At 43.1% G+C, this 27,287-nt stretch overlaps 1 protein-coding gene across 1 annotated transcript in view; it reads left to right on the top strand.

The window, feature by feature from the left end:
• The window catches only part of anapc1 (anaphase promoting complex subunit 1), a 206,103-nt gene that overhangs the window by 108,137 nt on the left and 70,679 nt on the right, over positions 1-27,287 (top strand). The window contains exons 37-40 of the mRNA XM_056291362.1: positions 104-238; positions 857-939; positions 24,136-24,214; positions 24,390-24,464. Coding sequence (XP_056147337.1) covers positions 104-238; positions 857-939; positions 24,136-24,214; positions 24,390-24,464 — 372 coding nt within the window. The remainder of the gene's footprint in view (positions 1-103; positions 239-856; positions 940-24,135; positions 24,215-24,389; positions 24,465-27,287) is intronic.

The raw sequence follows: 27,287 nt of genomic DNA, 5'->3' as shown, positions 1-27,287 counted from the left end.
CTCTTTCCACTTTTGTCTGTCTCTCCTCTCTCCCCGTGCTCTCTTTCACCCCTCTATTACCCTCCCTTCCTCTGTCTCTCTCTCCCTCTCCCTTTCTCTGCAGCATGGAAGTAACCTGATAGGGATGACAGACCTGAATGTTCCAGAGCAGCTTTACCAGTACATGGTGGGGGGGCACCGCAGGGCCCAGGCTGGGGCCAACAGGGAGAAACACAAGTCCCCCAGCTACCAAATCAAGGTATTCAGGGGAAAAAAATATTTTGCTGCTACTTGGAAGGGGGGAAAAAAATCTCCATAAACCTCTTGGTTCAGGACTTAAAGGAATCACTTTACATTTTTGGCTGGAGTGTTCACTTCTCATCACAGGTGATATCAGTCTTCTGAGATCTAAATTGACTTGGACTAGCCTCCCTGTGATTGAGGTAGATGTCAAAAAGGTGGGCCTGTTCAAAAGGTGTAAGGGTCCAAATGTGGCTTTGGAGAATGATCTAAGCACACTAAGTAGCTAGCTGAGGTGGGATGCAATAGAATTGTAAACATTTATAGTTGCAGTGGTGAATGGTGAAGTTAGTTGTGTCGAGGAAGCCACATTACAGAACAACAGTTCATATAATGCAGGCATGATATACAACGTGCAGATGTGTGTTGGCTGTTATCATAAAAATTATGACTTTATCTCTTCTGGCATTGTGTGTCACCTTAGTTACTTCACATGACATGTTGTATATATTCCTCTCGCTGTCTGTTTCCTGCCTCCATTGTATTTAATATCAAAATGCAGAGAAACAGAAAAATCTTCTTTAGCAACAGCCAGAAATTTGCTTTGTGTGACTTTGTGTGTGCCTGATGGTTTCAGGAGGGTGACACCATCAATGTGGATGTGACGTGTCCAGGGGCTACACTGGCTCTCGCCATGATCTACCTCAAGACTAACAACAGGTGACTGAAGCGCTATTCTGCAAAGGCAGCTGGAGCAGTTCTTTAAGAATTCACCCCGGGTGTTAACATTTCAGTCAAATGTTATCACTAGTGGGCGCCCGGGTAGCGTAGCAGTCTATTCCATTGCCTGCCAACACGGGGTTCGGCGGTTCGAATCCCTGTGTTACCTCTGGCTTGGTTGGGCATCTCTACAGACACAATTGGCCATGTCTGCGGGTGGGAAGTCGGATGTGGGTATTTGTCCTGGTCGCTGCAGAGAGGGGGTGGAGCAGCGACCAGGATGGCTCAGAAGAGCCAGCTATAATTGGGGAGAAAAAAACAAAAATCATGATTAATATCAATCGAAGAGTATCTGTGACTCTGATTATCTTTATTTCCTTGTCTTTACTTACATACCAGTGTACATATTCTTTGGTAAGTGCCTACTCTGATATAGATGTAAAGAAAATACTGTTCCTCCCTAACTTCAGAAAATGCTGTTCATTCAGTCATTCATTATCCAAACCGCTTATCCTTACTCGAGGTCGTGGGGATGCTGGAGCCTATCCCAGCAGCCATTGGGCGGCAGGCGGGGAGACACCCTGGACAGGCCGTTAGACCATCACAGGGCCAACACACACATTCACACCTATGGACAATTTAGTACGGCCGATTCACCAGACCTACATGTCTTTGGACTATAGGAGGAAACTGGAGCACCCGGAGGAAACCCCCGCAGACACGGGGAGAACATGCAAACTCCACACAGAGGACAACCCCAAGGTTGGACAACCCCGGGGCTCGAACCCAGGACCTTCTTGCTATGAGGCGACCACACTAACCACTGTGCCACCCACTCCTGTTCATGTCCTGCGTATTCTTTGAACAGAATTTTGTTGGTTTTCAAAGGAAATTAGCATTATAGTGGTTAGCAGTGGTTGGTGCGTTCGCTTCACAACAAGAAGGTCCTGGGTTTGAACCCCAGGGTTGTCCAACCTTAGGGGTCATCCCAGGTCATCTTCTATGTGGAGTGTCCGCTTGGGTTTCCTTCGGGTGCTCTGGTTTCCTCCCGCAGCCCAAAGACATGTAGGTCAGGTGAATCGGCAGTACAAAAAATTTTTTTTTATTTGTTTGTTTTTTTGGATCCCCCCCTTTTTTTTTCTCCCCAGTTGTATCCGGCCAATTACCCCACTGTTCTGAACCATCCCAGTCTCTGTTCCACCCCCTCTGCTGATCCAGGGAGGGTTGCAAACTACCACATGCCTCCTCCGATACATGTGGTGTCGCCAGCCATTTCTTTTCACCTGACAGTGAAGAGTTTCGCCAGGGGGACGTAGCGCATGGGAGGATCACGCTATTCCCCCTAGTTCCCCCTCCCCCCTGAACAGGCACCCTGAGCGACCAGAGGAGGCGCTAGTGCAGCGACCAGGACACATACCCATATCCGGCTTCCCACCCGCAGACACAGCCAGTTGACTGTGTGCATAACTGTAGTCCACTGACTTCCAGTTTCTACTGCAGCGGTCATACCAGTTTTTGATTTGTTGGCGTGTGCTATTGACAATGGCATATTTTTCGTGATGCCTGCAAGATTTACCATGGATAAATGTCAACGACATGCACAGAAACTTTCACTTGCACCTACCAGCAAACGGGTGAAAATTTTTCAAATTGTACATATCAAGTTACGTCCACAATTCCATCAGTCCATCTGCTCATCCTCATAATTGTGGATGTAACTTGATATGTACAATTCGAAAAATTTTCACCCGTTTGCTGGTAGGTGCAAGTGAAAGTTTCTGTGCATGTCGTTGACATTTATCCATGGTAAATCTTGCAGGCATCGCGAAAAATATGCCATTGTCAATAGCACACGCCAACAAACAGGAAACTGGTATGACCGCTGCAGTAGAAACCGGAAGTCAGTGGACTACAGTTATGCACAGAGCTGATTGTGTCTGTAAGGGATGCCCGACCAAGCCGGAGGTAACACGGGTATTCGAACCAGTGATCCCCATGTTGGTAGACAACGGAATAGACCACCATGCCACTCAGATGCCCTCAGCCATAGGAAATTGTTTCTAGGTATGAATATGTCGGCCCTGTGATGGCCTGGCGGCCTTTCCCGAGTGTCTCCCCGCCTGCCGCCCAATGACTGCTGGGATTGGCTCCAGCATCCCGTGACCCTGATTAGGATAAGCAGCTTGGATAATGGATGGGTGGACAAGAGTTACACATTTTGTCATAATATCAATAACACACTGGGAGCTCATTGGGAGTGATGAAGAAGGACAGGATTTTTATTGGGAGTGATGAAGAAGGACAGAATTAGGAACGAGTATATTAGAGGGACAGCTCAGGTTGGACAGTTTGGAAACAAAGCAAGAGAGGCAAGATTGAGATGGCTTGGACATGTGTGGAGGAGAGATGCTGTTTTCTTTGGGAGAAAGATGCCAAATATGGAGCTGCCAGCGAAGAGGAAGGCTAAAGAGGAGGTTTATGGATGTGGTGAGAGAGGACATGGAGGTGGCTGGTGTGACAGAGGAAGATTCAGAGGACAGGAAGAAATGGAAATGGATGAGCCACTTTGGCAATCCCTAATGGGAGCAGTTGAAAGTAGTAGTAGATCAATAACACACCGATAGAAATGAAAAAAAGTCAAATAAGCATTAAAAAAAAGATTGTCGTCCATCTATTCTTAACAGAGAAATCTCCCAGCTGACTGCCCTCCCTCACCTTGACATTACACATAAAGCATTCCTCCATATTGTCCCCATACAGACACATTATTACTCAGTTCCCCAGGTAAGTAGTCAAACTAAGGAGACCACATTTCAGTAAAAGACCTCTCATTACCCTTCAGAACTACACTAATTCTTTCATAAGGGAGGACCCTGAAAATCTCCCTGTACCACAATGTGACATTAGGTGGCTTATCCTTGGTCCAGTTAATCGAAATACTTTTTCTGGCCAATAGTAGTAATTTGTCACATACTTTGAATTGTAAATGGGTTAAAGCCACCTCCTTTGAGGGAAAACCAAAAATAAAAAGACCTGGGTCTCTCTTAAACTTTACCTGAAAGATGCCACTCAATTCCTGAGAAATTGTACCCCAAAATCTTTTAACCAGTTTACATTGCCAAAAGTAATGATATGTCCCAATATTTCTTTGACACTTATTACACTGGGTTAGGCCTGACAGTTCATCTTGTTTAGTATGTAAGGAGTTATATGTAGACAGTCTAGTATTTTATACTGTGTCTCTCTGTCTATTACATGTAAAGGTGGCTCTATACACTTTAATGGCCTCCTGTCAATCATCCTCAATATACTCATTATCAAGATCCAATTTCTGAGCAGTGCTTGTGATATCACCTGGGCTGAGAGAGTATACCAGTGCATAGAAGGTGAAAATAAAATGGGTGATACCTTTTTGGTCAATAAGGAACCGCTCTACCTCATTGGTACATGACTGGGTCTGGAGGAGATAAACTCTTAGATCTAGTAAAATGGCGGATCTGGAAGAAACCATGCAAGTCTTCTTTAGGGATACTGAATTGTGACTATAGATGTTGGAAAGTCAGTAGTGCCCTATCATGGTATAAGTCTTCAATCACACGTGCCCCATTGTCACGCCACGAGTCAAAAATATTGGGAGGGAGGCTTGGGGAAAAAATCCTGGTTCCTTATGAGAGGGGTCAGGAATGAGGTGCAACTTCCTCTGCCCCAGTGTTTACAGCTTTCCTGCCATACTCTGATTGTATTGTATATAATCGGATAATTTTTGATATCCCTAGATAATTTTTTTCCTATCAGCTATGTCCAAGCTCCGTAACAAGGGAGGCAGAGAGGACCACAAATCCAGACAGGGCTTGGATTCAACATGAGCATATTGCCATTCCTGTAGGAAGCAAGATTGGTATGCCCAGCTGTAGCAAAAAAAATGTTTGGCAGGGCCAGGCCTCCCCTGTCAGAGGGCAATTGAAGTGTGTTCGTTTTCTGTCTAGGTCTCTTACCATGCCATATGAATCTAGAGAATGCCCTCTCTATCAAGAGCAACCTTCTTGGAGATCCATAAGGGTAGCATTTGTAGAGGATGTAAGAGCCGGGGGAAGACATTCATTTTAATTACACTAATGCACCCCATGAAGGGTAAGGGGCGATCATGACATCTTTCTAAATCCTTCTTTATTTTAGCTGCTACTGGAGAGAAGTTTAGCTTCTGTCAGGTCTCGTGACCCCCCCCCCCCCCCGCTTTTTCTTCCCCAGTTGTATCCGGCCAATTACCCCACTCTTCTGAGCCATCCTGGACACTGCTCCACCCCCTCGGCTGATCTGGGGAGGGCTGCAGACTACCACATGTCTCCTCCAATACATGTGGAGTCACCAGCCGCTTCTTTTCACTTGACAGGGAGGAGTTTCGCCAGGGGGACGTAGCATGTGGGAGGATCGTGCTATTCCCCCCGGTTCTCCCTCCCCACCGAACAGGCGCCCCAACCGACCAGAGGAGCGACCAGGACACATACCCACATCCGGCTTCCCACCCGCAGACATAACCAATTATGTATGTAGGGACACCCAACCAAGCCGGAGGTAAAATGGGGATTTGAACCGGCGATCTCCATGTTGGTAGGCAATGGAATAGACCGCTACGCTACCTGGACGCCCCAGGTCTGGTGAAACTTTTATCCACAGTTAGGTGAAGCCTGTGGGGGACCATTTGAAAGGACAGCTGGAAGGTAAAGTTAGTCCTTCGTATTCTTGATGTTGACACCCTCCCCCAAGTCAAATTCTTTGCATATGCAAATTTAAGTAATTAATAATCAAAACTAAGGAATTCGCACAATCAATGTGACCAATGTTTCACCAGTAAAAATACTGTACATAGTAGGGCTCTGCTATGGCTGCAGCAATTAAATATTTCTTATAACTATATATTAGAAATGCAACAGTGATATTGTGTAAAAATCTAGCTGCACTAATACAGTAAAGCATCCAAAAAAATGACGTGTAAGCTCTGCAGTGCGTCGGTAAAATTTCTGTGTTATCTTTGCTTAAAGTTTCACTTTTGTATTCAAGTTTCTATTCCTCCCCCTACTCACATACACACACACACACACACACACACACACACACACACACACACACACACACACACACACACACACACACACACACAGGCGTGCACACACACGTGCACACTAACTGGGGACGGGAAATCTCACCACACAAATTTTTAACCAGATGCCTGTGAAGTGTTTGCTTTTGGTGTTGATTTTATCATGGTCACATTTATGTTGTGATAGCCCTAGTCTAATTGACTGTATATCTACTTTTAGTACTGCAAAAGATGTATTGTGAAGTCGTTTTCTCAGCTCATCTGCTGGTGGTAGGTACAGCAGACCTGACTAGACCTTTTCATGTCTTGATGAAAATACAGTTTCATTGATGCAAAGTGTAGTTTCAGTACCTTAATAATTCAGTGCCTAGGGGTGTCTGGATAGCATAGCAGACTATTCCGTTGCCTACCAACATGGGGATCACCGGTTCGAATCCTCGTGTTACCTCCGGCTTTGTCAGCCGTCCCTACAGACACAATTGGCCGTGTCTGCGGGTGGGAAGCCGGATGTGTCCTGGTCGCTGCACTAACATCTCCTCTGGTTGGTTGGGGTGCCTGTTTGGGGCGGGGGGGGGGGATAGCGTGAGCCTCCCACGCGCTACATCCACCTGATGAAACTCCTCATTGTCAGGTGAAAAGAAGTGGCTGGCGACTCCACATGTATCGGAGGAGGCATGTGATAGTCTGCAGCCTTCCCCGGATTGGCAGAGTGGGTGGAGCAGCAACCGGGATGGCTTGGAAGAGTGGGGTAATTGGCAGGATACAATTGAGGAGAAAAATGTGGAAATAATAATAATAATAATATTTCAGTGCCTAGATAACTATGTAACACTTGGCAGCAGTTTTGAGCATCATTAAAACATTGGCAACACTCACTATGAGATACACTTATTAATGGTTTACAAACAGCTGTTACCATAATATTTTCTTTCATTTATTGACTAATGATATCCAAATTAGTTATTTGATCATTTCAAGAGAGGCAGGAGAGTCATTCTCAGTTGTGCTGACAATTTTGATTAAGCACTACTACAAACTGCTATACTAGTTGCTGAGCCAACTCTTGTAATTAGGGAGCTATCCAAAATCTTTTTTTTTCTGTTAAAAGAAAAAAAAATTCTCATGTAATTCTTAACAACTGTAGTTGGTAAGTTGGATAAAGTCTTGCCTCGTTGAAGACATGGGGGATTTTTAGCACACCTAAGCCACGGATGACAGACCAATCAGTGAAATCACCTTGTGTAGTGACTGGTTGGAAGTAAACCTACATGCTCTTGACCAGTAACGTGCGGCAAGGTCAGTGGCTGGGTAGGCAGTGGACATTCACAAATCCAAATTACATCCTTTTGTGCTCTCTAATGTTTTATAACAATCTGATCCGTTTTCATTCTTCCACCTGCAACAGAACTCTAGACTATTGTGCTCCACTGGCTGAACAACATTCCAACTAAAACCTAGAGAAAAATATTGTAATAAGTATATATGAAGTACTTTTTCCTTGTTTTATATGGTTTTTGATTGCTGTGAAATTACTAAGTAACACCATTGCCTTTCCTTAGAGCTCCCAAATCATTGTGTATTTCATTGTGGTCACTACAAAAAGCAGTTGTGAGATACTATTTGTAAATATTGTTGAAACATTACCTGAAAAGAAGAACACAAACACAACACAAATATGGTAAAAACACGGATATGGTAAAAATATATAATTTAATATATGTAAATTATACAAATACACATATTTAAATTAGGTACCAGTTCATTAATTCATTTCCAGTATTATGATGTATAATAAAATGACTTAGCAGAACTGAGAGTGAATTCATGCAAATAAACTGGGTGCTAAGGTGACTGAACGTTGAGATCATATGTATTGAGTTCACATATAGATAAATTAAAAACACTAATTTTTGGGCAATACATGTGAAAATAGCAGTCACTTAGGGCAAGATTTTACCCAGAATGATTTAGAAGCAAACTTATAAGATACAAGGTGACATCAGCAGATAAGGTAAACATACAATAGCATGTATCCCATCATTAATGCTTCTCCTGTGCAGTTAGATCCCAGTGCAGTTCAACTACGTAACATAACAACTTGTAAACATTTTAAAATGTGAATCAACATAATCACAAAAATTGTATAGTGAAAGTGAACAGTAAATATTATTTATGAGTAATTGCACTGATTTGTAGAACTGGAAGACAAACTCAGATGACTTGCACAAATCTGTTGACAACTTTCAGGGCTGTTTTTGATGTATAGTGGGAGATGAATTGTCAATCAATGAAAAGAAAATATGGCATGATGCCTTCAGCCAGCCTAAAAAACAAAAAAACAAAACAGCAGAACTACAAATAATAAAAAAAAAGAGTGTGACTTGGGAAGCCATAGATGGCCCATGTACTCATGTCATTCACAGTACTCAATTTTACATTTAGCCCGTATCTTAGAAAACACAGTGACAAAAGCATTATAAATGATACTGGCTGCAAAGCATGCATGCAAGTATCCACTGCAGCTAAACACTTCAGTTCAGCTACACAATTGCAAAAGCGCATGAATGTAAGAACAGTGGCATATCTTTGTGGATTCACCATTTGTATAGGTTTGTAAAAATGAACAATAAATATCAAGTCAAATGTATAGATTTGTAAAGTCCATTACTAAACACTTAAGTTCAGCTACACAAACAGTTGCATACCTTTGTGAACTCCACATTTGTATAGATTTGTAAAAATTAACAATTCAGTTCCCTTATGTAGCAAGTAGCACCTAGCCTAGCCTAGCCTAGCACATAGGAAGTAGCCTCGTTTAAAGCTACGTTGATCGGAGTGCAGTTTCAAAAAGTTTTCAATGCTATTTGATGTTGAATGTGTGAACTGGACCACTCATGCTTCTCCAGCCCTGCAGGCAGGTTGTTCGGGTCACAGTAGCCGGCACCTACCCATACATTGTCCCTCTCTCTGGAAAATAGCAAACAAGGGAAGCACTAGAGCCTGCTGGTGGTAGCATCGGAGCCGCATAGCCACTCTTTTCGTATGCACCACTCCGGCTGGAATTCTCAGATGAGTTTCTGCCATTTACGCTGGTGGAGGTCAGGGAAAGCTGGTGTCGGCCTTACTTGCTTGATGACAAGTAATTTTTGCTGGAAATCCAGATTATTAAAACTATGAAGATATATGGTGGTCGACATTACTGATTTCGCTCTTAAGTGTAGCTAAGCTGCTCAAATTCAAATGAGCTAGCTTGCTTTATTGATAGCACAAATATCTGACATTTTAGCAATTTAGCACCTTGATGGCTCTGATTGGTTCGCACTCGCGCCATAAGCAGTGCCTTTACTCGGCCGTTGATTTCGCCTTAAGCTACGCAATACGCATGTGCAAACTCTGAAATTCACAACGTTTAAAGGCAATTATGAAAAAAGCAGAGCCTACCCTTTCCAATTAAAAAAACAGGCGAGCTTGTGCGCTATACGGCGTTTCACTCTTAGAAGTTTAAGGACTTAAAAAGAAAAAAGACATAAAAATACATTAAAACACAGCATACTTGTAACTAGAGGGAGATTTTGATATGTTTTTATGAATTTGTTGAATGGTTATTTTGATGACATTATCACAGGGTAGGCACTGCTTACCCTGCCTGCCCTGACCGCACATCATTGTTCTTGACACTCCCCGGCACAGGGTAGCGTTAATGTCTGCCTTATTAGCTGTGAGGGAGGTTTTCACTGTGTTTGTAGCTATTGTCATGACTGTCTCAGATGTTTGTCAAAAAGATCACATCATGGTAACTTATTAACAAACCTGTTATTTTGAAATATAAACTAAACTATAGTTACAGTGGATATAAAAATTGTACCCCACCTGTTAAAATGGCAGGTTTTTGTGATGTAAATCATGTCAGAACTTTTTCCACTTTTTTTTTAATTGCAACCTATTGAAATAAAGGGGAAATTACTTTGATGGGCTGATGAATGAAGAAAGAAACAGAGAGATGGTTGGATGTTGTGGGGATACTCTATCATGAAGTGCGGTGGATGAGCAAGGAGGAAGTGAGGGCAGCTATGAAGAATGGAAAGCTGGTTGTCCAGATGACATACCTGTGGAGTCCTGGAGATGTTTAGGGGAGATGGCAGTGGAGGTTTTAACTAGGTTGTTTAACACAATCTTGGAAAGTGAGAGGATGCCTGAAGAGTGGAAAAGAAGCATCTGGTACCGATTTTTAAGAATAAGGGTAATGTGCAGAGTTGTAGCAACTACAGAGGTATAAAGTTGATCAGCCACAGCATGAAGATATGGGAAAGAGTAATAGAAGCTAGGTTAAGAGGAGAGGTGACGATTAGCGAGCAGCAGTATGGTTTCATGCCACAAAAGAGAACTTCAGATGTGACGTTTGCTTTGAGAATGTTGATGGAGAAGTATAGAGAAGGCCAGAAGGAGTTACATTGTGTCTTTGTAGATTTAGAGAAAGCGTATGACAGGGTGCCGAGAGAGGAGGTGTGGTATTGTATGAGGAAGTCAGGAGTGGCAGAGAAGTATGTAGGAGTGGTGCAGGATATGTATGAGGGCAGTGTGACAGTGGTGAGGTGTGCGTTTGGAATGACAGATGTAGTGGGGCAGCTTAGCTTCAATATTCATAAGAATTGTGCATTTTGTGATAAAAGCATCAAATTTGGTACATATGTAGTTTAATATATTTAGAAGGAATTTGGATATAGAGCCACTGAAAATTAACCCCGTAGTGGCCATGACAGGCATGGATGTTATTAGATCGTTTTAGCGGGGCTGTGGCCTTCCTAAATTTCATATCAACCATTATGACAAGACAGAGGAGAATGTTACCTTTCCAGAGATACCAATATTATAGAACCAGAGATATGCCATTTTATATATCGGATGTCACCAATGCATGTTGAAAAAACTAAGTTGATAAGCAGTTACTTTTATAAATAAAAAAAACAATAAACACTGTTGAAGTTGTGTATTGTTTCCTGCAATCGCTGGTTCTAAACCTTGACCAACAGAAGAGGAGTGTTTAGGTATAGATGTGTATAGATAATGTCTCAAAAGTGACTGGGAACTTAGTTTTTTTTAACATGCATTGGTGCCATCCGATATGTGAAATGGCATATCTCTGGTTCTATTTGGAATAGAATAATAATATTGCAATGGTGATGGACAGTTGACAGACGAGATCAGGCAGGAGTCTCCGTAGACTACGATGTTCGCGGATGACTGTGATCTGTAGTGAGAGTAGGATGCAGGTTGAGGAGCGCCTGAAGAAGTGGAGGTATGCCCTGGAGAGAAGAGGAATGAAAGTCAGTAGGAGCAACACAGAACACGTGTGAATGAGAGGGAGGACGCAAGGAGTAGAAGTGACGAAGGGTGTATGAGTTTAAATACTTGGGGTCAACTGTTCAAAGTAACGGGGAGTGGGATTGCTCAGGCCATCAGGACTGTGAACTCTGACCTTACCTGGACCCCCTCGCTGACCCATACTGCCCGCCTCATGCTCATGCTCAAGCACACACACACACACACACACACACACACACACACAGTAAGGTAACCTAATAACTCATATTATGTACATACATACCTCACATTTCAGTACATATATACTTCAAATATCTATCTTTAAGTGCTTTTACTGTATATATAGTGCTGTCTGTTTACTTTTTACAGAGAGTTCTTAACTGTTGATTGTAAATTGTATATTGCAAATTGGAATGCGTGTGTACCTGTTGTACTTTGTTGTTTGCAAATCTCAGAGTTTGTGCCTTTTCTCATTTCACTGCACTCGGGACTAGCGCTTGTGTGTTCGTGACAAATAAAACTCGTGAATCTTGAAAGAGAAGTCAGGAGTGATTTGTGACAGAAGGGTACCAGCAAGAGTTAAAGGGAAGGTTGACAGGATGGTTGTGAGACCAGTTGTGTTGTATGTTTTGGAGACAGTGGTACTGACGAAAAGAGGAGGTGGAGATGGAAGTGGCAGAGTTGAAGATGCTAAGATTTTCAGTGGTAGTGAAGAAGATGGACAGGATTAGGAACGAGCGTATTAGAGGGACAGCTCAGGTTGGACGGTTTGGAGACAAAGCAAGAGAGGCAAGATTGAGATGGCTTGGACATGTGTGGAGGAGAGATGCTGGGTATACTGGGAGAAGGATGATGAATATGGAGCTGCCAGGCAAGAGGAAAAGAGGAAGGCCAAAGAGGAGGTTTATGGATGTGGTGAGGGAGGACCTACAGGTGGTTGGCATGACAGAGGAAGATGCAGAGGACAGTAAGTGATGTTAATGGAGGATCTGCTGTGGTGACCCCCTAACGGGAGCAGACAAAAGTAGTAGTAGTAGTAGAAATGAAGTGAAAAACAATCAGAAACATTTTAGAGAGAGAGAAAAAAGAAAAATACAAAACTTAACAATAACCTGGTTGTATAAGTGTGCACACCCGTTCATAATTGTCAATGTGGCTGTGTTCAGAATTAACCAATCACATTCAAAATCATGTTAAATAGTATTTAATATACACCTGCCAACAATTAACTCTGATTAGCCCCAAATAAAGTTCAGCCGTTCCTGTAGGATTTTCCTGACAACTTCTTGGTTCTATCCAACTGTAAATGCCATGGTCCACAAAGAGCTTACAAAGCATGAACGGGATCTCATTGTTTTACACTTTTTATTTTTAACAGCATTTCAAATGTAAAATACAAACAAAGAACAAGAGGTCTTACTTGTTTTCATCAAACTTCAAAGACAGATAAAGAGGTACAGGTCATTACACAGGGATTTCAGCAATGTTGCCTAATGAGAAAGAAGAGAAAGGAAAAAAAATCCTAATCAACAACAGTTTCCTTTAAGTAACAATCCCATTTTTTCCAGTATTTTTCCCCTTTGTCTTTCTGTAGATGAAGGGTGAAAGTCATCTTTTCCATGAAGCATATATAATTGACAATTCCATTTAAAAATGTCCATATTTGGTGGATTTCTCTGCAGCCAACATTTGGTGACAGCATTTTTAGATGCTACTAGGACATTTTTCAGGACATAGGCACCACTTTTACATAAGTTTTTAGGGGGAACGCCAAGATGCAGACAGAAAAAAGACACATCAATATTAAAGCCCAGGATCCTAGATATTAAATGTCCCACTTTTTCCCAGAAAGGTTGAATATGTGGACACAACCAAAATATGTGGGCATGGTCCACTTGCATTGATCCACACTCTCTCCAGCAAGGGTGCCGGGTCCCAGAAAACTTGGATTTCTGCTTTGGTGTTATAAAAAACCAAATCAAGGCCTGTCCCCCTCCAGTCCCTCCAGTGGTGGTGCAGTGAGTTTCCTCCCAGGCATGTAACCACACATCCTCAGATATTTCCACCCTGTCTTATAGGCAATTGAACTTCTGTTCATTGAGGTGATAGCATTGTATAATTTTCCAATGACCCATTTGTTACTTTCACCCTTATAAGCATCTATATAAAAATCTGGATACGTTTTGAAAACATTTTAGGTTGAGGGCCTTTGATCTCCTTCAGAAAAAAAGTGGCGGACCTGTAAGTACCTATAATAATCCTGTCTATTATTGAGTTCAAATAGTCAGCAAAGGTTCTGAAAGCTGTCGAGTTACCCATTTGATATGATTCTACAGAATGCAGTTATGCCATGGTGGGTCCATTGCCTGTATCTGTGGGCATATACTGCTGGTGTAAAGTTTAGGTTGTAGGCTGGCCAACTTAGTACTTTTATTTCTTTATGAAGCTGGAATCATTTAACCACCTCTAACCACATCTTAATGGAAAGACCGACACCTTGATTTTGTAACTGAAATATTTCTTTCACCCTATCGAGACAACCCAGAACCAACTGTATTGGTGTATCCACCAAAGAAAATTGTATGTCTTTCCATTTAGCTTCATATGTAGAATTACACCAAAGCACTAGTGATCTTAACTGAACAGATAAAAAAATAATCCCTCAAGTTTGGTAGTGCCATGCCTCCCCTCTCCCCATGCAGCTGCATGGTTGAGTATTTTATTTGAGGTCTTTTTTTGTTCCATATGAATCTAGAAATGTGTTTGTCCCAATCTCTAAACTGTTTAACAGGGATCTCTACTGGTAGAACTGTGAATAGATATAGTAGTTTGGGGAGGATATTCAGCGCTATTTAAAATGCAACTTGATTGATTGATCTTATTCTACTGCCTATATCAAGGGGAAGCAGAGCCCATCTATCCCTGTCCTTATATATTTTCTTATTGATTTGATTATAGTTTATGGCATACAGGGAGAACATAGTATCTTTTGGTAAATACACCCCAAGGTACTGAATATGTGGTAAATACCAGTTAAAATTATACTTATTTGCCAATTCTTGGGTGGGACGAAGTTGAATTTCAATGCCTGTGTTTTATGAATATTAAGTATATATCCAGAATAATCCCCATACATCTTTAGGATATTCATGAACAAAGGTACCCTTGAACCTGGATTTTGTAAAGTCACCAATACATCATCAGCGTAAAGGCAGACTTTGTGCTCTATTCCCCCTATAGTTATACCCTCCAGACCTCTTTCCTGTATAATGGTTTAGTCTTGAGGTTCAAGAAAATATTAAAGAGAATTGGGCTAATGGGGCAACCCTGTCTGCAACTACGATGTAGAACTATAGAATTAGAAAGACTACCAATCAATCAATGGGATCTCATTGTTGAAAGGTATCGGTCAGGAGAGGGCTACAAAAGATTTTCCAAGGAAGTTCACATTTTAAAAGTCAACCACTAGTTACAGCACTTTACAGCTCAATGCAATAGTTTTTGTTTGCACTCTGCAGCTAAATGTAGCAAATATTGTTTGTTTGATTTTTGTTTTTGTTTTTTTTAATTTGTTGTTATTTGAAGTTTGAATTTAAGTTATTTGAAGGTTTGCACTTTGCAGTTTATCTTTACAATCATTTTTATTTTTGTATTAAGTATTCATTTTACCCTTTGTCTCAGGGCTGCCTTGATTTCCTATTGACTGAGTGGACTAAAGGAAAATAAATCTTACTCAGGGTTGACATTGAGTAGTAAATGTTTACATTTGATTCAGTGTGATTTTTTTTTTTTTTTCTTTGAGACCTATAGAAGTGTCTACCAAATCTATGAATATATTGAATTGAGAATTGATTTTGAATCATGAATCGTTTTGATTTGCAATCGATTTTGAATTGAATCATGACCACAAGAATCGGAATCGAATCGTGAGATTTCCTGAATCATGCACCCCTATTAGACATATCATGTAACACAGTGAAGACAATCATCAACAAGTAGAGAAAATATGGCACAACAGTGACATTACTAAGAACAGGATGCCCCTCCAAAATTGATGAGAAAACTGATCAGGGAGGCTGCCAAGAGGCCTACAGCAACATTAAGGAGCTGCAGGAATTTCAGGCAAGCACTGGATACTCCCTGCATGTGACAACAATCTCCTGTAATCTTCATATCTATTGGCAATAGAGTAGGGTGGCAAGACAGAAGCCTTTTCACATGAAAAAAAAAAACGTCCAAGCCCTGTTAAATTTTGCAAAAAAGATACATCCAGTTTCCCAAAACCATGTGGAAAAATGTATTGTGATCTGATAAGACCAAGGTTGAACTTTGTGGCCATAATTCCAGAAGGTATGTTTGGCACAAAAACAAACACAGCACATCACCAAAAGAACACCATAGTCAAGTCAAGTCAGTTTTATTTGTATAGCCCAATATCACAAATTACAAGTTTGCCTCAGTGGGCTTTACAGCAACACAACATCCTGTCCTTAGACCCTCTCATCGGATAAGGAACAACTCCCTAAAAAAAAAAAACCCTTTAACAGGGAGAGAAAATAGGAAGAAACCTCAGGGAGAGCAACAGAGGAGGGATCTCTCTCGGATGGACGATGTGCAATGGATGTTGTGTTTACACAATTTACAGAATACAACATTGAAAGAGGATAAACAGAGTTATAATGCAATTATAAATTTTATGAAGAATATGATGCGAAGACAGGAAAAAATGGAAACGGATTATCTGCTGTGGCGACCCCTAACAGGAGCAGCCGGAAGTAGTAGTAGTAGTAGTATGAAGAATATGATGCGCAGGATGCCAAGCAGTGTCCAGACGCCACCAGAACAGCCCAGGACCCAAGCCACGCAACCAGCATCAACATGTAAAAAACAAAAAACAGGATAACAAAAATTATATGGATTTATAAGATATGGGGGAATACCAAGTATAATATGCTGTGCCTGGGCACTATGTACGCATATACAGACCGAAGACAGGCGTGCTATTTTCTGTAACTTTATTCACCACGATGTCAATACCAAATCCGGTCCTTCCTCTATTAGCGTCCCTACATCAACCCTGTACTATATATATGTTCCCACACATATCCTATCAGTACATCTCCCCCTTTTAGCTTAATGTCAGACTTTCTTAAAAGTGCTTTTCTTTCTTCACTAAGCATGTCACTTATCTTGAACAATAAACATGAACAGTCACTAACAGTGCTATCTATTATGGATTACTCTCTTTTTTCCTCTCCTTTTTTTTCCTCTTAGAGACATTCCTATCATTTAATAAAACAACAACATAGAACTGAATGTCTATTCACTAGGGGTCAGGGTAGACTGCCTGGGTCCCCAAAGCTGTGTAAGGATTATTCTGCCTTGTGAAACAAACCACAGCTTTCTAACTTGTGACTATAAGTCCATTTTCTTGGGTGGTCTTATGGACCGGCCCGATCTGGTCACTGTGGGAGTCTCTGGAACGACCCTGGTGTGAGATCTATTTCTCCTAAGACTTCCTGAGGGCAGGTCTATGTTATAAGACCTTGGTGTATGAGCTGGACCACAAAAAGTTCCTGTTTCCTTTGTGTTCTTCACCCAGACCCTTTGTGCTGGTCTGAGCTCTTGTCTTGGTGTTGTGTCTTTTGTCGTACCAGGAAGCTTGTTTCACTTTCAAGTCCTGATCCTTCCTCCTGAAAGCCTGGATGTCAGGCCAACCTGGCTGTAGCTTCTCCTGACTGACGGGCAAGGGCGTTCTGATGTTACGGCCCATCAGCAGTTGTGCAGGGGATGACCCGTGGTCCAAGGGGGTGGCTCTGTAAGCCATGAGGGCCTTGTGCGGATCCTACCCCTTCTTCAGGAGAGACTTTACCGTTCTCACAGCTCTCTCAGCTTCCCCATTACTTTGAGTGTAGCAGGGGCTGCTTGTTGTGTGTGTGAAGCCATAGTCTCTGGCGAAAGATGCAAACTCCGCTGCAGAGAACTGGGGGCCATTATCTGTGACAACAGTTTCTGGGACCCCATGGCGTGCGAAGATGGACTTCAGCTTCTCTGTCATGTGGGCTGTGGTGGTGGATGAGAGGTTGGCTACTTCTACGTAGCGCGAGAAGTAGTCAATCACCACGAGGTACATCGCATTGTTCCACTGGAAAAGGTCCACCGCAACACGCTGCCACGGCCTGTCGGGCAATGGTGTCATCAGCAGCGGCTCCGGTGCATTGTGAGCCTCACGTGTACAGGTATCACAGTTTTCCACTTTCTGTTTGATTTGACTGGTTAGACCTGGCCACCATATTGACTGCTGCACTCTGGCGGCACACTTTGTCATGCCTTGGTGGCCTTCATGAAGTTTGTTGAGCATCTCCTCTTGCATGGTGAGCGGGATGACAAGTCTCTCGCTCCTCAGCAGTAGCCCGTCTGCTATCAGCAGGTCCTGGTAATACTGCCAGTACGGTTGAAGTTCCGACGGAAGACGTTTTCTGTTTTCAGGCCATCCGGTCTGCACCATGTTTTTGAGCTTTTTGCAGATATCATCTGTGTCCTGTGCGGTCCTGATCTGAGCCAGCCTGTCGTCCGACGCTGGCAAGTGCTCCATTATTTGGTTGATGGACACGCACACATCCTGCTCCAGCTGCCTGTCCTCTGCTGTGGGCTCTCCATGGACAGGCGCCCGGGACAGTGCGTCCGCTGTGATCAGTTTCTTTCCAGGCACATGCTCGATCTGGTACGTGAAGCGAAGCAGTCGCAGCCTGAATCTCAGGATGTGAGGTGGCAAGTCATCAAGCGCTCTGCTGCCGAGCAGAGAAATGAGAGGCTTGTGATCAGTTTGTATGAGGAAGTCCATTCCGACCAGATAAGTTCGAAAACGCTCGCACACCCAGGTCAGCGCAAGCGCCTCCTTTTCAATCTGGGCATATCTTCGCTCCGCGTCTGTCATGCTGTGTGAGATGAATGCGACTGGGCGCCAGTCCCCCGACGGTTGCTTCTGAGACAACACTCCCCCCAGTCTGAAGGAGGAAGCATCCGCTGCAACTCTGGTCAGTCTGTTCAGGCAGTACTGTGCCAGAACTGCAGGCGAACTCAGTTCCTGGCGCAGCTCGTCAAAACCACACTGCTGCATGCTCCGCCATTCCCAGTGGGTGTCTGTCTTGAGTAGTTCTTGTAGCAGCTGTGTGAGCTCTGTGATACGTGGTGAAAACTTACCCACGTGGTTTACCATGCCCACAAACCTCCTCACATTAGCAACATCTTTGGGTGTGGGCATCTCCTTGATCGCCTTGATCTTTCCAGGGTCTGCCTCGATGCCTTGAGCTCCGACGACATGGCCCAGGAACATGACCTTGTCCACTGGATGCAGTAGCTGCAGTGCTGAAATGGCTGGAAAGCCAAGCAGAGGAGTTGCCAGCTTCTGTACACCGTACACTGGTTGTGTCGTTGTCCTGTCCTTGTATTCCATGACTCCATCAAACTGACCACTAACCTTAAGAGGTTCGTTGCTAGGCCTACATAGTGGTTTTGTTGTTCTGGTGAGAGGGCCATGCTGTTCTTTTGAGTAGGTGGTAGCTGGAATGACTGTCACGTCCGCCCCTGTGTCCAACTTGAAAGTCATTTCTTGGCCATTCACTTTCAGTGTCTTTTTCCATGTTTTCGGTTTTTCTCTTGCTGACACTGCTCCGTGGAAAAGAGGATCTTCCTCCTCCTCTTCTTCTTGAACTGCACCCACTCTGCTGGATTTGCAAACAGCAGCAAAATGTCCTTTCTTCCAACATTTTCTGCACTCCGCTTCCCGTGCAGCACAGTTGTTCAGGGAGTGTGCGGGAGCTTTTCCACATCTGCCACAGCTTTTCTGCTCTGTTCGACCCTTTTTGTAGGCTGTTTTACCTGTCTGATCTTTGTGAGACTTCTGCCTGAATTTCAGTAGATCTACATTTGCCTCCTTCTGGTCTGTAGTCTCTCTCACTACGGGTTGCTGCTTCTTGATTTCTTCATGTTGTCTTATTTTAAGTATAGCTTTATCTAGGGTCAGGTCACTATCCATCTGTAGCCTCTCTGACAGGCCATTATGTCTGATGTCGACCACTAACCTGTCTCTGATCATTTCTTCTTGTAGTGCACCATACTGACAGTTTTCTGCTAGTTTGTAAACTGCAGAGATGAAGGACTCAGCCGACTCTCCTGGCTCTTGGCATCTCTTATTGAAACGAGCCCTTTCATAAACCACATCATATTTGCAGATGAAATGCTTATCAAAAGCCTCTTTTACTTTGTTGTACTTCTTAAGTTCATCATCAGTTAGGCCTAGCGTGCCTAAAACATCATCTGCTTTATCACCCATTGTGTAAACCACTGAATTCACTTGATATTCTTCACTCTTCTTGTCCAGTCCAGCAGCTATTCTGAATCTTTCAAACCAGCGACTCCAGTTGGGCCAGTTAGCAAAGTCAGAAAAGTCAAAGTTTTCCGGCGGGTTGATAGAGAAAAGGGAATCCATCGCGTTCTTGCTGTCTTGTAACGTCACGTTCAACCGACCGTCTAGCTAGCTAACTAGCCTAGCTGCACACAGTTTCTAACTGCTGGCTAGCATTATCATCAAACTTTATTTTAATAGGCAAGTTAATTAACAGCAAACTCTTATTTACAATAACGGCCTATGTTGGGGTTAAGTGCCCCCTAGGGGAAGGGGATGGGGAGTAAAATAAAGAGAGGTAAAAACAAGGAACAGCAGTGACATGAAAGGCCAAGTACACAGATGTGGACATCACAATCAGTACAACAAAACATTCATAGTGGTCATACTTACGTGTGCAGAGGAACAAGGCTAACATATAGCAACAGGTAAGACATAGCACACACGTTCACGCACAGTAGAGCAGTAGCAGCAAATATGGAATAACCCAGGAGTTGGTTAATACACGTAAGCAGAGGTGGCAACATACGGCACATCCAATGGCAACATACAACACACACATAAAACATTAATGGTATTGGCAGCATACAGTATCAGTAGGATTAGACAGTGGACACTTAATTACAGCAGACAGCACAATTAATGGGACAGTATAGCAGGCAGTTAGGAGGCAAGCAGACATACAACTCAGGCAGTTAGGATATACAGCACATTTAGCGGCAATAAAGCAGACAGCAGGGTGTAGCAACAGGTTATGACATACCGCACGTTTAGCATGGTTTAAAAACAGACAGGGGGGGCAGCAGGTTAGGCTATGACATACAGGCCGAGTATAAAACAATCATGGGAGCAGGCGGACAGACAAACAGTAATGGTGGCAGGGAGTTGGCTCAGGTAAAACAGCTGCAAGAGTGCACTAGTGTATTTTTTGTGGTTTCCCTAAAGGAACGGAGGGAGATGATTTTTTCCATATTCAGGGTTTTTTGTAGCCTGTTCCAGCTATCGGCTGCTGCATACTGAAACGAAGAGCGGCCTAATGAGGATTTGGTACTGGAAGTACTTACAAGGATGTGCGTAGCTGAACGGGTGGAGTACTTCGGGGGTGGGCGTAAGTGGAGGGGGTGTGTGAGGTACGAGGGAGTGTGACCTAGAAGTGTTTTGTAGATAAACGTCAGCCAGTGGATGTTGCGTCTGATTTCGAGGGAGGGCCAGTTTATGAGGGAGTACAGCTCGCAGTGATTGGTCCTATAGGGAGCATTGGTGGCAAAACGTATGGCGGAGTGATATAAAACATCTAAACGCTCAAGAGATCCCTTGCAGGCTGAATTTTAGATTACATCGCTGAAGTCGAGTAGCAGCAGGACAGTCATCTGGACCAGGGTGCATTTCGCTGCGGTAGTGAAAGAGGAGCGGTTTCTGTAGAGAGGGCCAAGCCTTGCTTTGACCTTGGCCTGCAGTTTGGACAGATGTTCCGAGAATGACAGGGTGCTGTCGATCCACACTCCTAGGTATTTATAGGAGGTGACCACTTCCAGCTTTTTGCCATCTGCGGCTACGATGGTGTCAGATTGGGAGGCACCTTTGCAGCCGAACCACATCATTTTGGTCTTGCTGGCACATGCAGTTCTTTCTTTGCAAATGCAGCATTTCCTTTGATTTTGCGGAGACGGGCGGGCCTATGCCAGAAATAATCTTTCTTGATTGGCCCTTGCTTTAGATATCTGCAGAGATAAGAGTTGGCTGAAAGGTATCATTTCTTAGCTTTATTGTTGCAAGAGAGACCATCATAGCAAATAAAATACTTTAGTTTTGTCCAACCATTGCAATGATGGTTTGGACCTCTTCCTTTAAAATGTTTGCCTGTCCTCCACCACATTATAACAGACAACTGTCTGATATGAAAATATTTGCCTAGCCATAATGGTCATCATTCTTAAAATGCTAGTTTATTCACGGGCTAATTATCAAATTACTTTTCCATGTTAGACAAGTTTGAATTGTGCTTTGGCCATTAACATAGTTTTAATTAGATTTTTTCATTGGATTAAGGACAGAAGAAAATTGTGACATTAAAGTATTCTGAATAGTTTACAGCTAGTAGTTTATCATCCATAGTGTCAACTTTAGTTCGTCTTGGGACAATTAACAGTTTGATAGCCCATAAAACCATGTAGCCCTCCCAACCACTTTGCTCAATAATCATAAAGGGAAATATTACCGAAAAGCATGGGAGGAGCAATGGTGGGATGTACCAATATTATGCTCATTATCTAGGCTCTCAATAGGGTCAAGAGGCCTCAGGTAGTCACAGGGATGCCAAATTGTAGTTATACTGCATAAGGAACACGATCTCCCATGCCACAGAACATTTGCTCTTGAGCCCCCACTCTCAATACTTACACTCAGAGAAATATCAACAACACTAATTACGTTAATAATACACAGACCACATATATTCACTTGAACTTAAACATACTGTGTATTTTTTTAGACCCAGAACAAACACACCTCTCACGAATCAGTAAGAGACAGTTCAACAAACAAACAAACAAAAAAAAACCCGGGGTTTCAGTTCATAAAGTCTATGGTACCATCGTTGGTGCACATTGTCAGAGCTCATATGAATCCACAGAGAAAATGTTCATTACTTACAGTCTCCGTCCATATTGATGCAAAGAATACTTAATGAGTCAAACCGTTCAAAAAAAACAAAAAACAGCCCGGCCCAACGTTGTCTTCCCCACAGTGTGTGTCCAGTTTTTTTTCCGCAAGCAGGAGCAACCCAGCTTCCACTCTCAGGGGATGATACATATGCAAACGCTACTTAAACGTAATACGATATACTATACGTGGACACTAAGAAAACAACCAATGTCGGACTCATATGCCAGTCAGATGGCAATAAAACTTTTCATTTTTCTTATGCTGATGTGCAGTGTTCAACAGTAGCCAAGCTAGTTGCTGGTTCACTCCGTTTATGTTCAACCGATGTCCACGTTCTTTCCCCCCGTAACCAGATAATAACTGTAACACGATCTAACGTGTCCACGTTCCTTCCCCCATAACCAGCTAATAACTGCAACACGATCTAATGTTAAACTTGATTCCCAATTTATCTAAACAGTCAAACTTCTTTCCCGATCCTCTTTGTTCTTCTCTTCTCTTTGTCTCGGTCGAACTTGAACTCATACTTTTTTTTCCTGCCCTCCTTTTGCACCAACTTCCGTTTTGTTTTGTTTTTTCTCAAAATACCAACTTCCTTTTTCTTTTTTTTTTCCTGAAAACACACATGAACCACGAAACTGACCTGTAAAAGAACTGCAGCTAACGGTGCACACAGACATGGAATAGCGATTACTAGAACAGCATCCAACAATGGAAATACATTCATTTCTGGCTGAAAACAGTAAAGCATTGGAACTATGTAAAACCTAATAATAATAATAATAATAATAATAATAATATAAAATTTTCAAGGGTGCTACAACCAAAACAAGGCAGGGGGATGACAATGATTTCCAATTTTCTGATTGCCAACATGAGCGCCCTTTGCCACAAGTCCCCGATATGCAATTGTGGTTTCTATGTGGAAAAAACTCTATAAAGAGGAGAAACGTATTACATCTCTCAGATCTCAGCTGGCATGCAGCAGCTTTCATGAAACCAGCCCAGTTTATGTGCCCAAAGATGAGAAATCAAGCCCACGGACCTCAGGCTTTTAAAAGACCTGCTCACAGTTGTCTACACTTGGTAATTATGGCTGCAGCTGCTGTGTACTCTAATTTTATCTTACAGATACACACAGAGACAGCATGCTGCTCAGGCTGTCTCTTGTGTGTATCTGTAAGATTAAATTAGAGTACACAGAACAAGCACCAGGAGACAGAGAGAGAGAGAGAGAGAGAGAGAGAGAGAGAGAGAGAGAGAGAGAGAGAGAGATGGGAATAAGGCATACAGGGCTGTAACACAGCATACTATTGAAAGGCGGACATCCTTTATCGTGGTGAAGAACATCCTTGTATAAGCTTTGCATTTGCAGTTAAAGTCACCCTCTTATAGGCAAAGAAAGGCTGGTAGGCTGGTCATCTTACTCATGGTCTAGCAATTTCTCTATGATGAGATCACATCCCCACATTTGGAGGTGTAGCAGAACATCGTAACCTTACTGGAAAAATATCACAGCTCAGTCATTTTCTCCTATAAGTTCGCTATGAAGTCCTATCCAGCCTGCTACAGAAATTCTACTCTCTTACTGTTTGTGAAGAGGTTTGGTCTTCTTCAGAGTTCATCATGCTGTCTCCCTATTGGTTTTCTGACTGTTCTAGGATGGTATTAACACCTCATTGTCATTTCCTGTTTCTCTACCCAGGTCTATTGCTGATTGGCTGAAGGCTCCTGACACCATGTTCCTGCTGGACTTCATCAAGCCTGAGTTTCTGCTACTGAGGGTTTGTGCGCATGTGTGTGTGTGTGTGTGTGTGTGTGTGTGTGTGTGTGTGTGTGTGTGTGTGTGTGTGTGTGTGTGTGTGTGTGTGTGTGTGTGTGTATGTTTTCAAGTATTGTGCTTGATATCTGTTTCTTTATATCCCTATTGTCTGTCTGTGTCGCCCCTCCCATCTTTAGACTCTAGCAAGGTGTATCATCATGTGGGACGAAATCCTACCTAATGCTGAGTGGGTCACCAGAAACGTGCCTCAGGTGAGAATACACACACACACACACACACACACACAAACAGTGTCAGACACTCATACACACACCTGGACAAGCTTTACTTACCTGGCATTTTCTAAAGCCTTGCACGGTTCTCCCATCTCTGCCCTTATACAAAATCACAGTGACCATGCATGTAGCCATATCTTGGGTAGGAATTTTTCCTTAATTCTTTAGTGTCCAGAGGTCACATATTTTTCTTTTGCCACCAAAGTTTATGCCCAATATACCATGTGACGTGTTTTAGATTCTCTGCTTGCTCATCAGTGATTTGCAGTCTCTGTTTACATCTTTTTACAATCATATTTAAAGCTTTGGTCAACTCATAAAAAAAATAAAATCTTATTCAGTATCACTTTTTCTTTCTTCTTTTCCTATTAGTCAAGCCAGACTGGTTGATTTTATTCCAGTATAGATTATTGGAGACATTAGGTAAATGAGCTTGTGACCAAAAGGTTAACTGTTCAGATCCTCAGAATGATTGTGAAAATGAGGGATCAGAGAGTGAATGACTAATTTTCTACCCTGGCTGGGGTTCCAATGAGTTTTGCTCCAAAATAAAGGGTTTCCATACAGTTCTGGATAGTCTGAATCTACTACTACTACGACTTTTGGCTGCTCCCCTTAGGGGTCGCCACAGCGGATCCATTTCCATTTTTTCCTCTGCATCTTCCTCTGTCACACCAACCACCTGTATGTCCTCTCTTACCACATCCATAAACCTCCTCTTTGGCCTTCCTCTTTTCCTCTTGCCTGGCAGCTTCATATTCGGCATCCTTCTCCCAATATACCCAGCATCTCTTCTCCACACATGTCCAAGCCATCTCAATCTTGCCTCTCTTGCTTTGTTTCCAAACCGTCCAACCTGAGCTGTCCCTCTAATATACTCATTCCTAATCATGTCCTTCTTCTTCACTCCCAATGAAAATCTTAGCATCTTCAACTCTGCCACCTCCAGCTCCGCCTCCTGTCTTTTCGTCAGTGCCACTGTCTCCAAACCATATAACATAGCTGGTCTCACAACCATCTGGTAAACCTTCCCTTTAACTCTTGCTGGTACCCTTCTGTCGCAAATCACTCCTGACACTTTTCTCCACCCACTCCACCCTGCCTGTACTCTCTTCTTCACCTCTCTTCTGCACGCCCCGTTACTTTGGACAGTTGGCCCCAGGTATTTAAACTCATACGCCTTCATCACCTCTAGTCCTTGCATCCTCACCATTCCACTGTCCTCCCTCTCATTCACGCATAGGTATTCCGTCTTGCTCCAACTGACTTTCATTCCTCTTCTCTCCAGTGCATACCTTCACCTCTCCAGGTTCTCCTCAACCTGCACCCTACTCTTGCTACAGACCACAATGTCATCTGCAAACATCATAGTCCACGGAGACTCTTGCCGGATCTTGTCCATCAACCTGTCCATCACCATTGCAAACAAGAAAGGGCTCAGAGCCAATCCTTGATGTAATCCCACCTCCATGTTGAACCCATCTGTCATTCCAACCGCACACCTCACCACTGTCACACTTCCCTCATACATATCCTGTACCATTCCTACATATTTCTCTGCAACTCCTGACTTCCTCATACAATACCACACCTCCTCTCTCGGCACCCTGTCATATGCTTTCTCTAAATCCACAAAGACACAATGTAACTCCTTCTGACCTTCTCTATACTTCTCCATCAACATTCTCAAAGCAAACTTCACATCTGTAGTTCTCCATCGTGGCATTAAACCATACTGCCGCTCGCTAATCGTCACCTCTCCTCTTAACCTAGCTTCTATTATTCTTTCCCATATCTTGATGCTGTGGCTGATCAACTTTATACCTCTGTAGTTGCTACAGTTCTGCACAATGCCCTTGTTCTTGATGCTTCTCCACGTTTCAGGCATCCTCTCACTTTCCAAGATTGTGTTAAGCAGTCTAGTTAAAAACTCCTTTGACATCTCTCCTAAACACCTCCATGCCTCCACGGGTATATCATCAGGACCCACTGCTGTTCCATTGTTCATCCTCTTCATAGCTGCCCTCACTTCCTCCTTGCTAATCCACCGCACTTCCTGATTCACTATCCCCACATCATCCAACCTTCTCTTTCTCTCATTTTCTTCATTCATCAGCCCCACAAAGTAGTCCTTCCACCTTCTCAGTACACTCTCCTCACTTGTCAGCACATTTCCATCTCTACCCTTGATCGCCTTTACCTGCTGCAATCCTTCGCAGCTCAGTCCCTCTGTCTAGCCAATCGGTACAAGTCCTTTTCTCCTTCCTTAGTGTCTAACCTCTCATACAACTCACCATATGCCTTTTCCTTTGCCTTTGCCACCTCTCTCTTTGCTTTACACTGCATCTCCTTGTACTCCTGTCTACTTTCTTCATCTCTCTGACTATCCCACTTCTTCTTTGCCAACCTCTTCCTCTCTATACTTTGCTATAATTCCTCATTCCACCACCAAGTCTCTTTGTCATCCTTCCTCTGTGATGACACACCATGTACCTTCCTAGCTGTCTGACTCACTATTTCTGCAGTGGTTGCCCAGCCATCCAGCAACTCTTCACTACCATCCAGTGCCTGTTTTAACGCCTCCCTGAATGCCACACAACAGTTTTCCTTCCTCAACTTGCACCATTTGGTCCTTGGCTCTGCCTTCGCTCTCTTCCTCTTGTTGGTCTGCAAAGTAATCCTACAGACTTCCATCCGATGCTGCCTAGCTAACTTCTCCCCTGTCACCACCTTGCAGTCTCCAATCCATTGCAGATCGTGCCTTCTACATAAGATATAGTCCACCTGTGTGCACTTTCC

Source organism: Lampris incognitus, chromosome 13 (assembly GCF_029633865.1).
Source record: "Lampris incognitus isolate fLamInc1 chromosome 13, fLamInc1.hap2, whole genome shotgun sequence".
Classification (NCBI taxonomy): domain Eukaryota; kingdom Metazoa; phylum Chordata; class Actinopteri; order Lampriformes; family Lampridae; genus Lampris; species Lampris incognitus.
The sequence above is the reverse complement of the archived record's forward strand: the minus strand, read 5'-3'. Positions and strand labels throughout refer to the sequence as shown.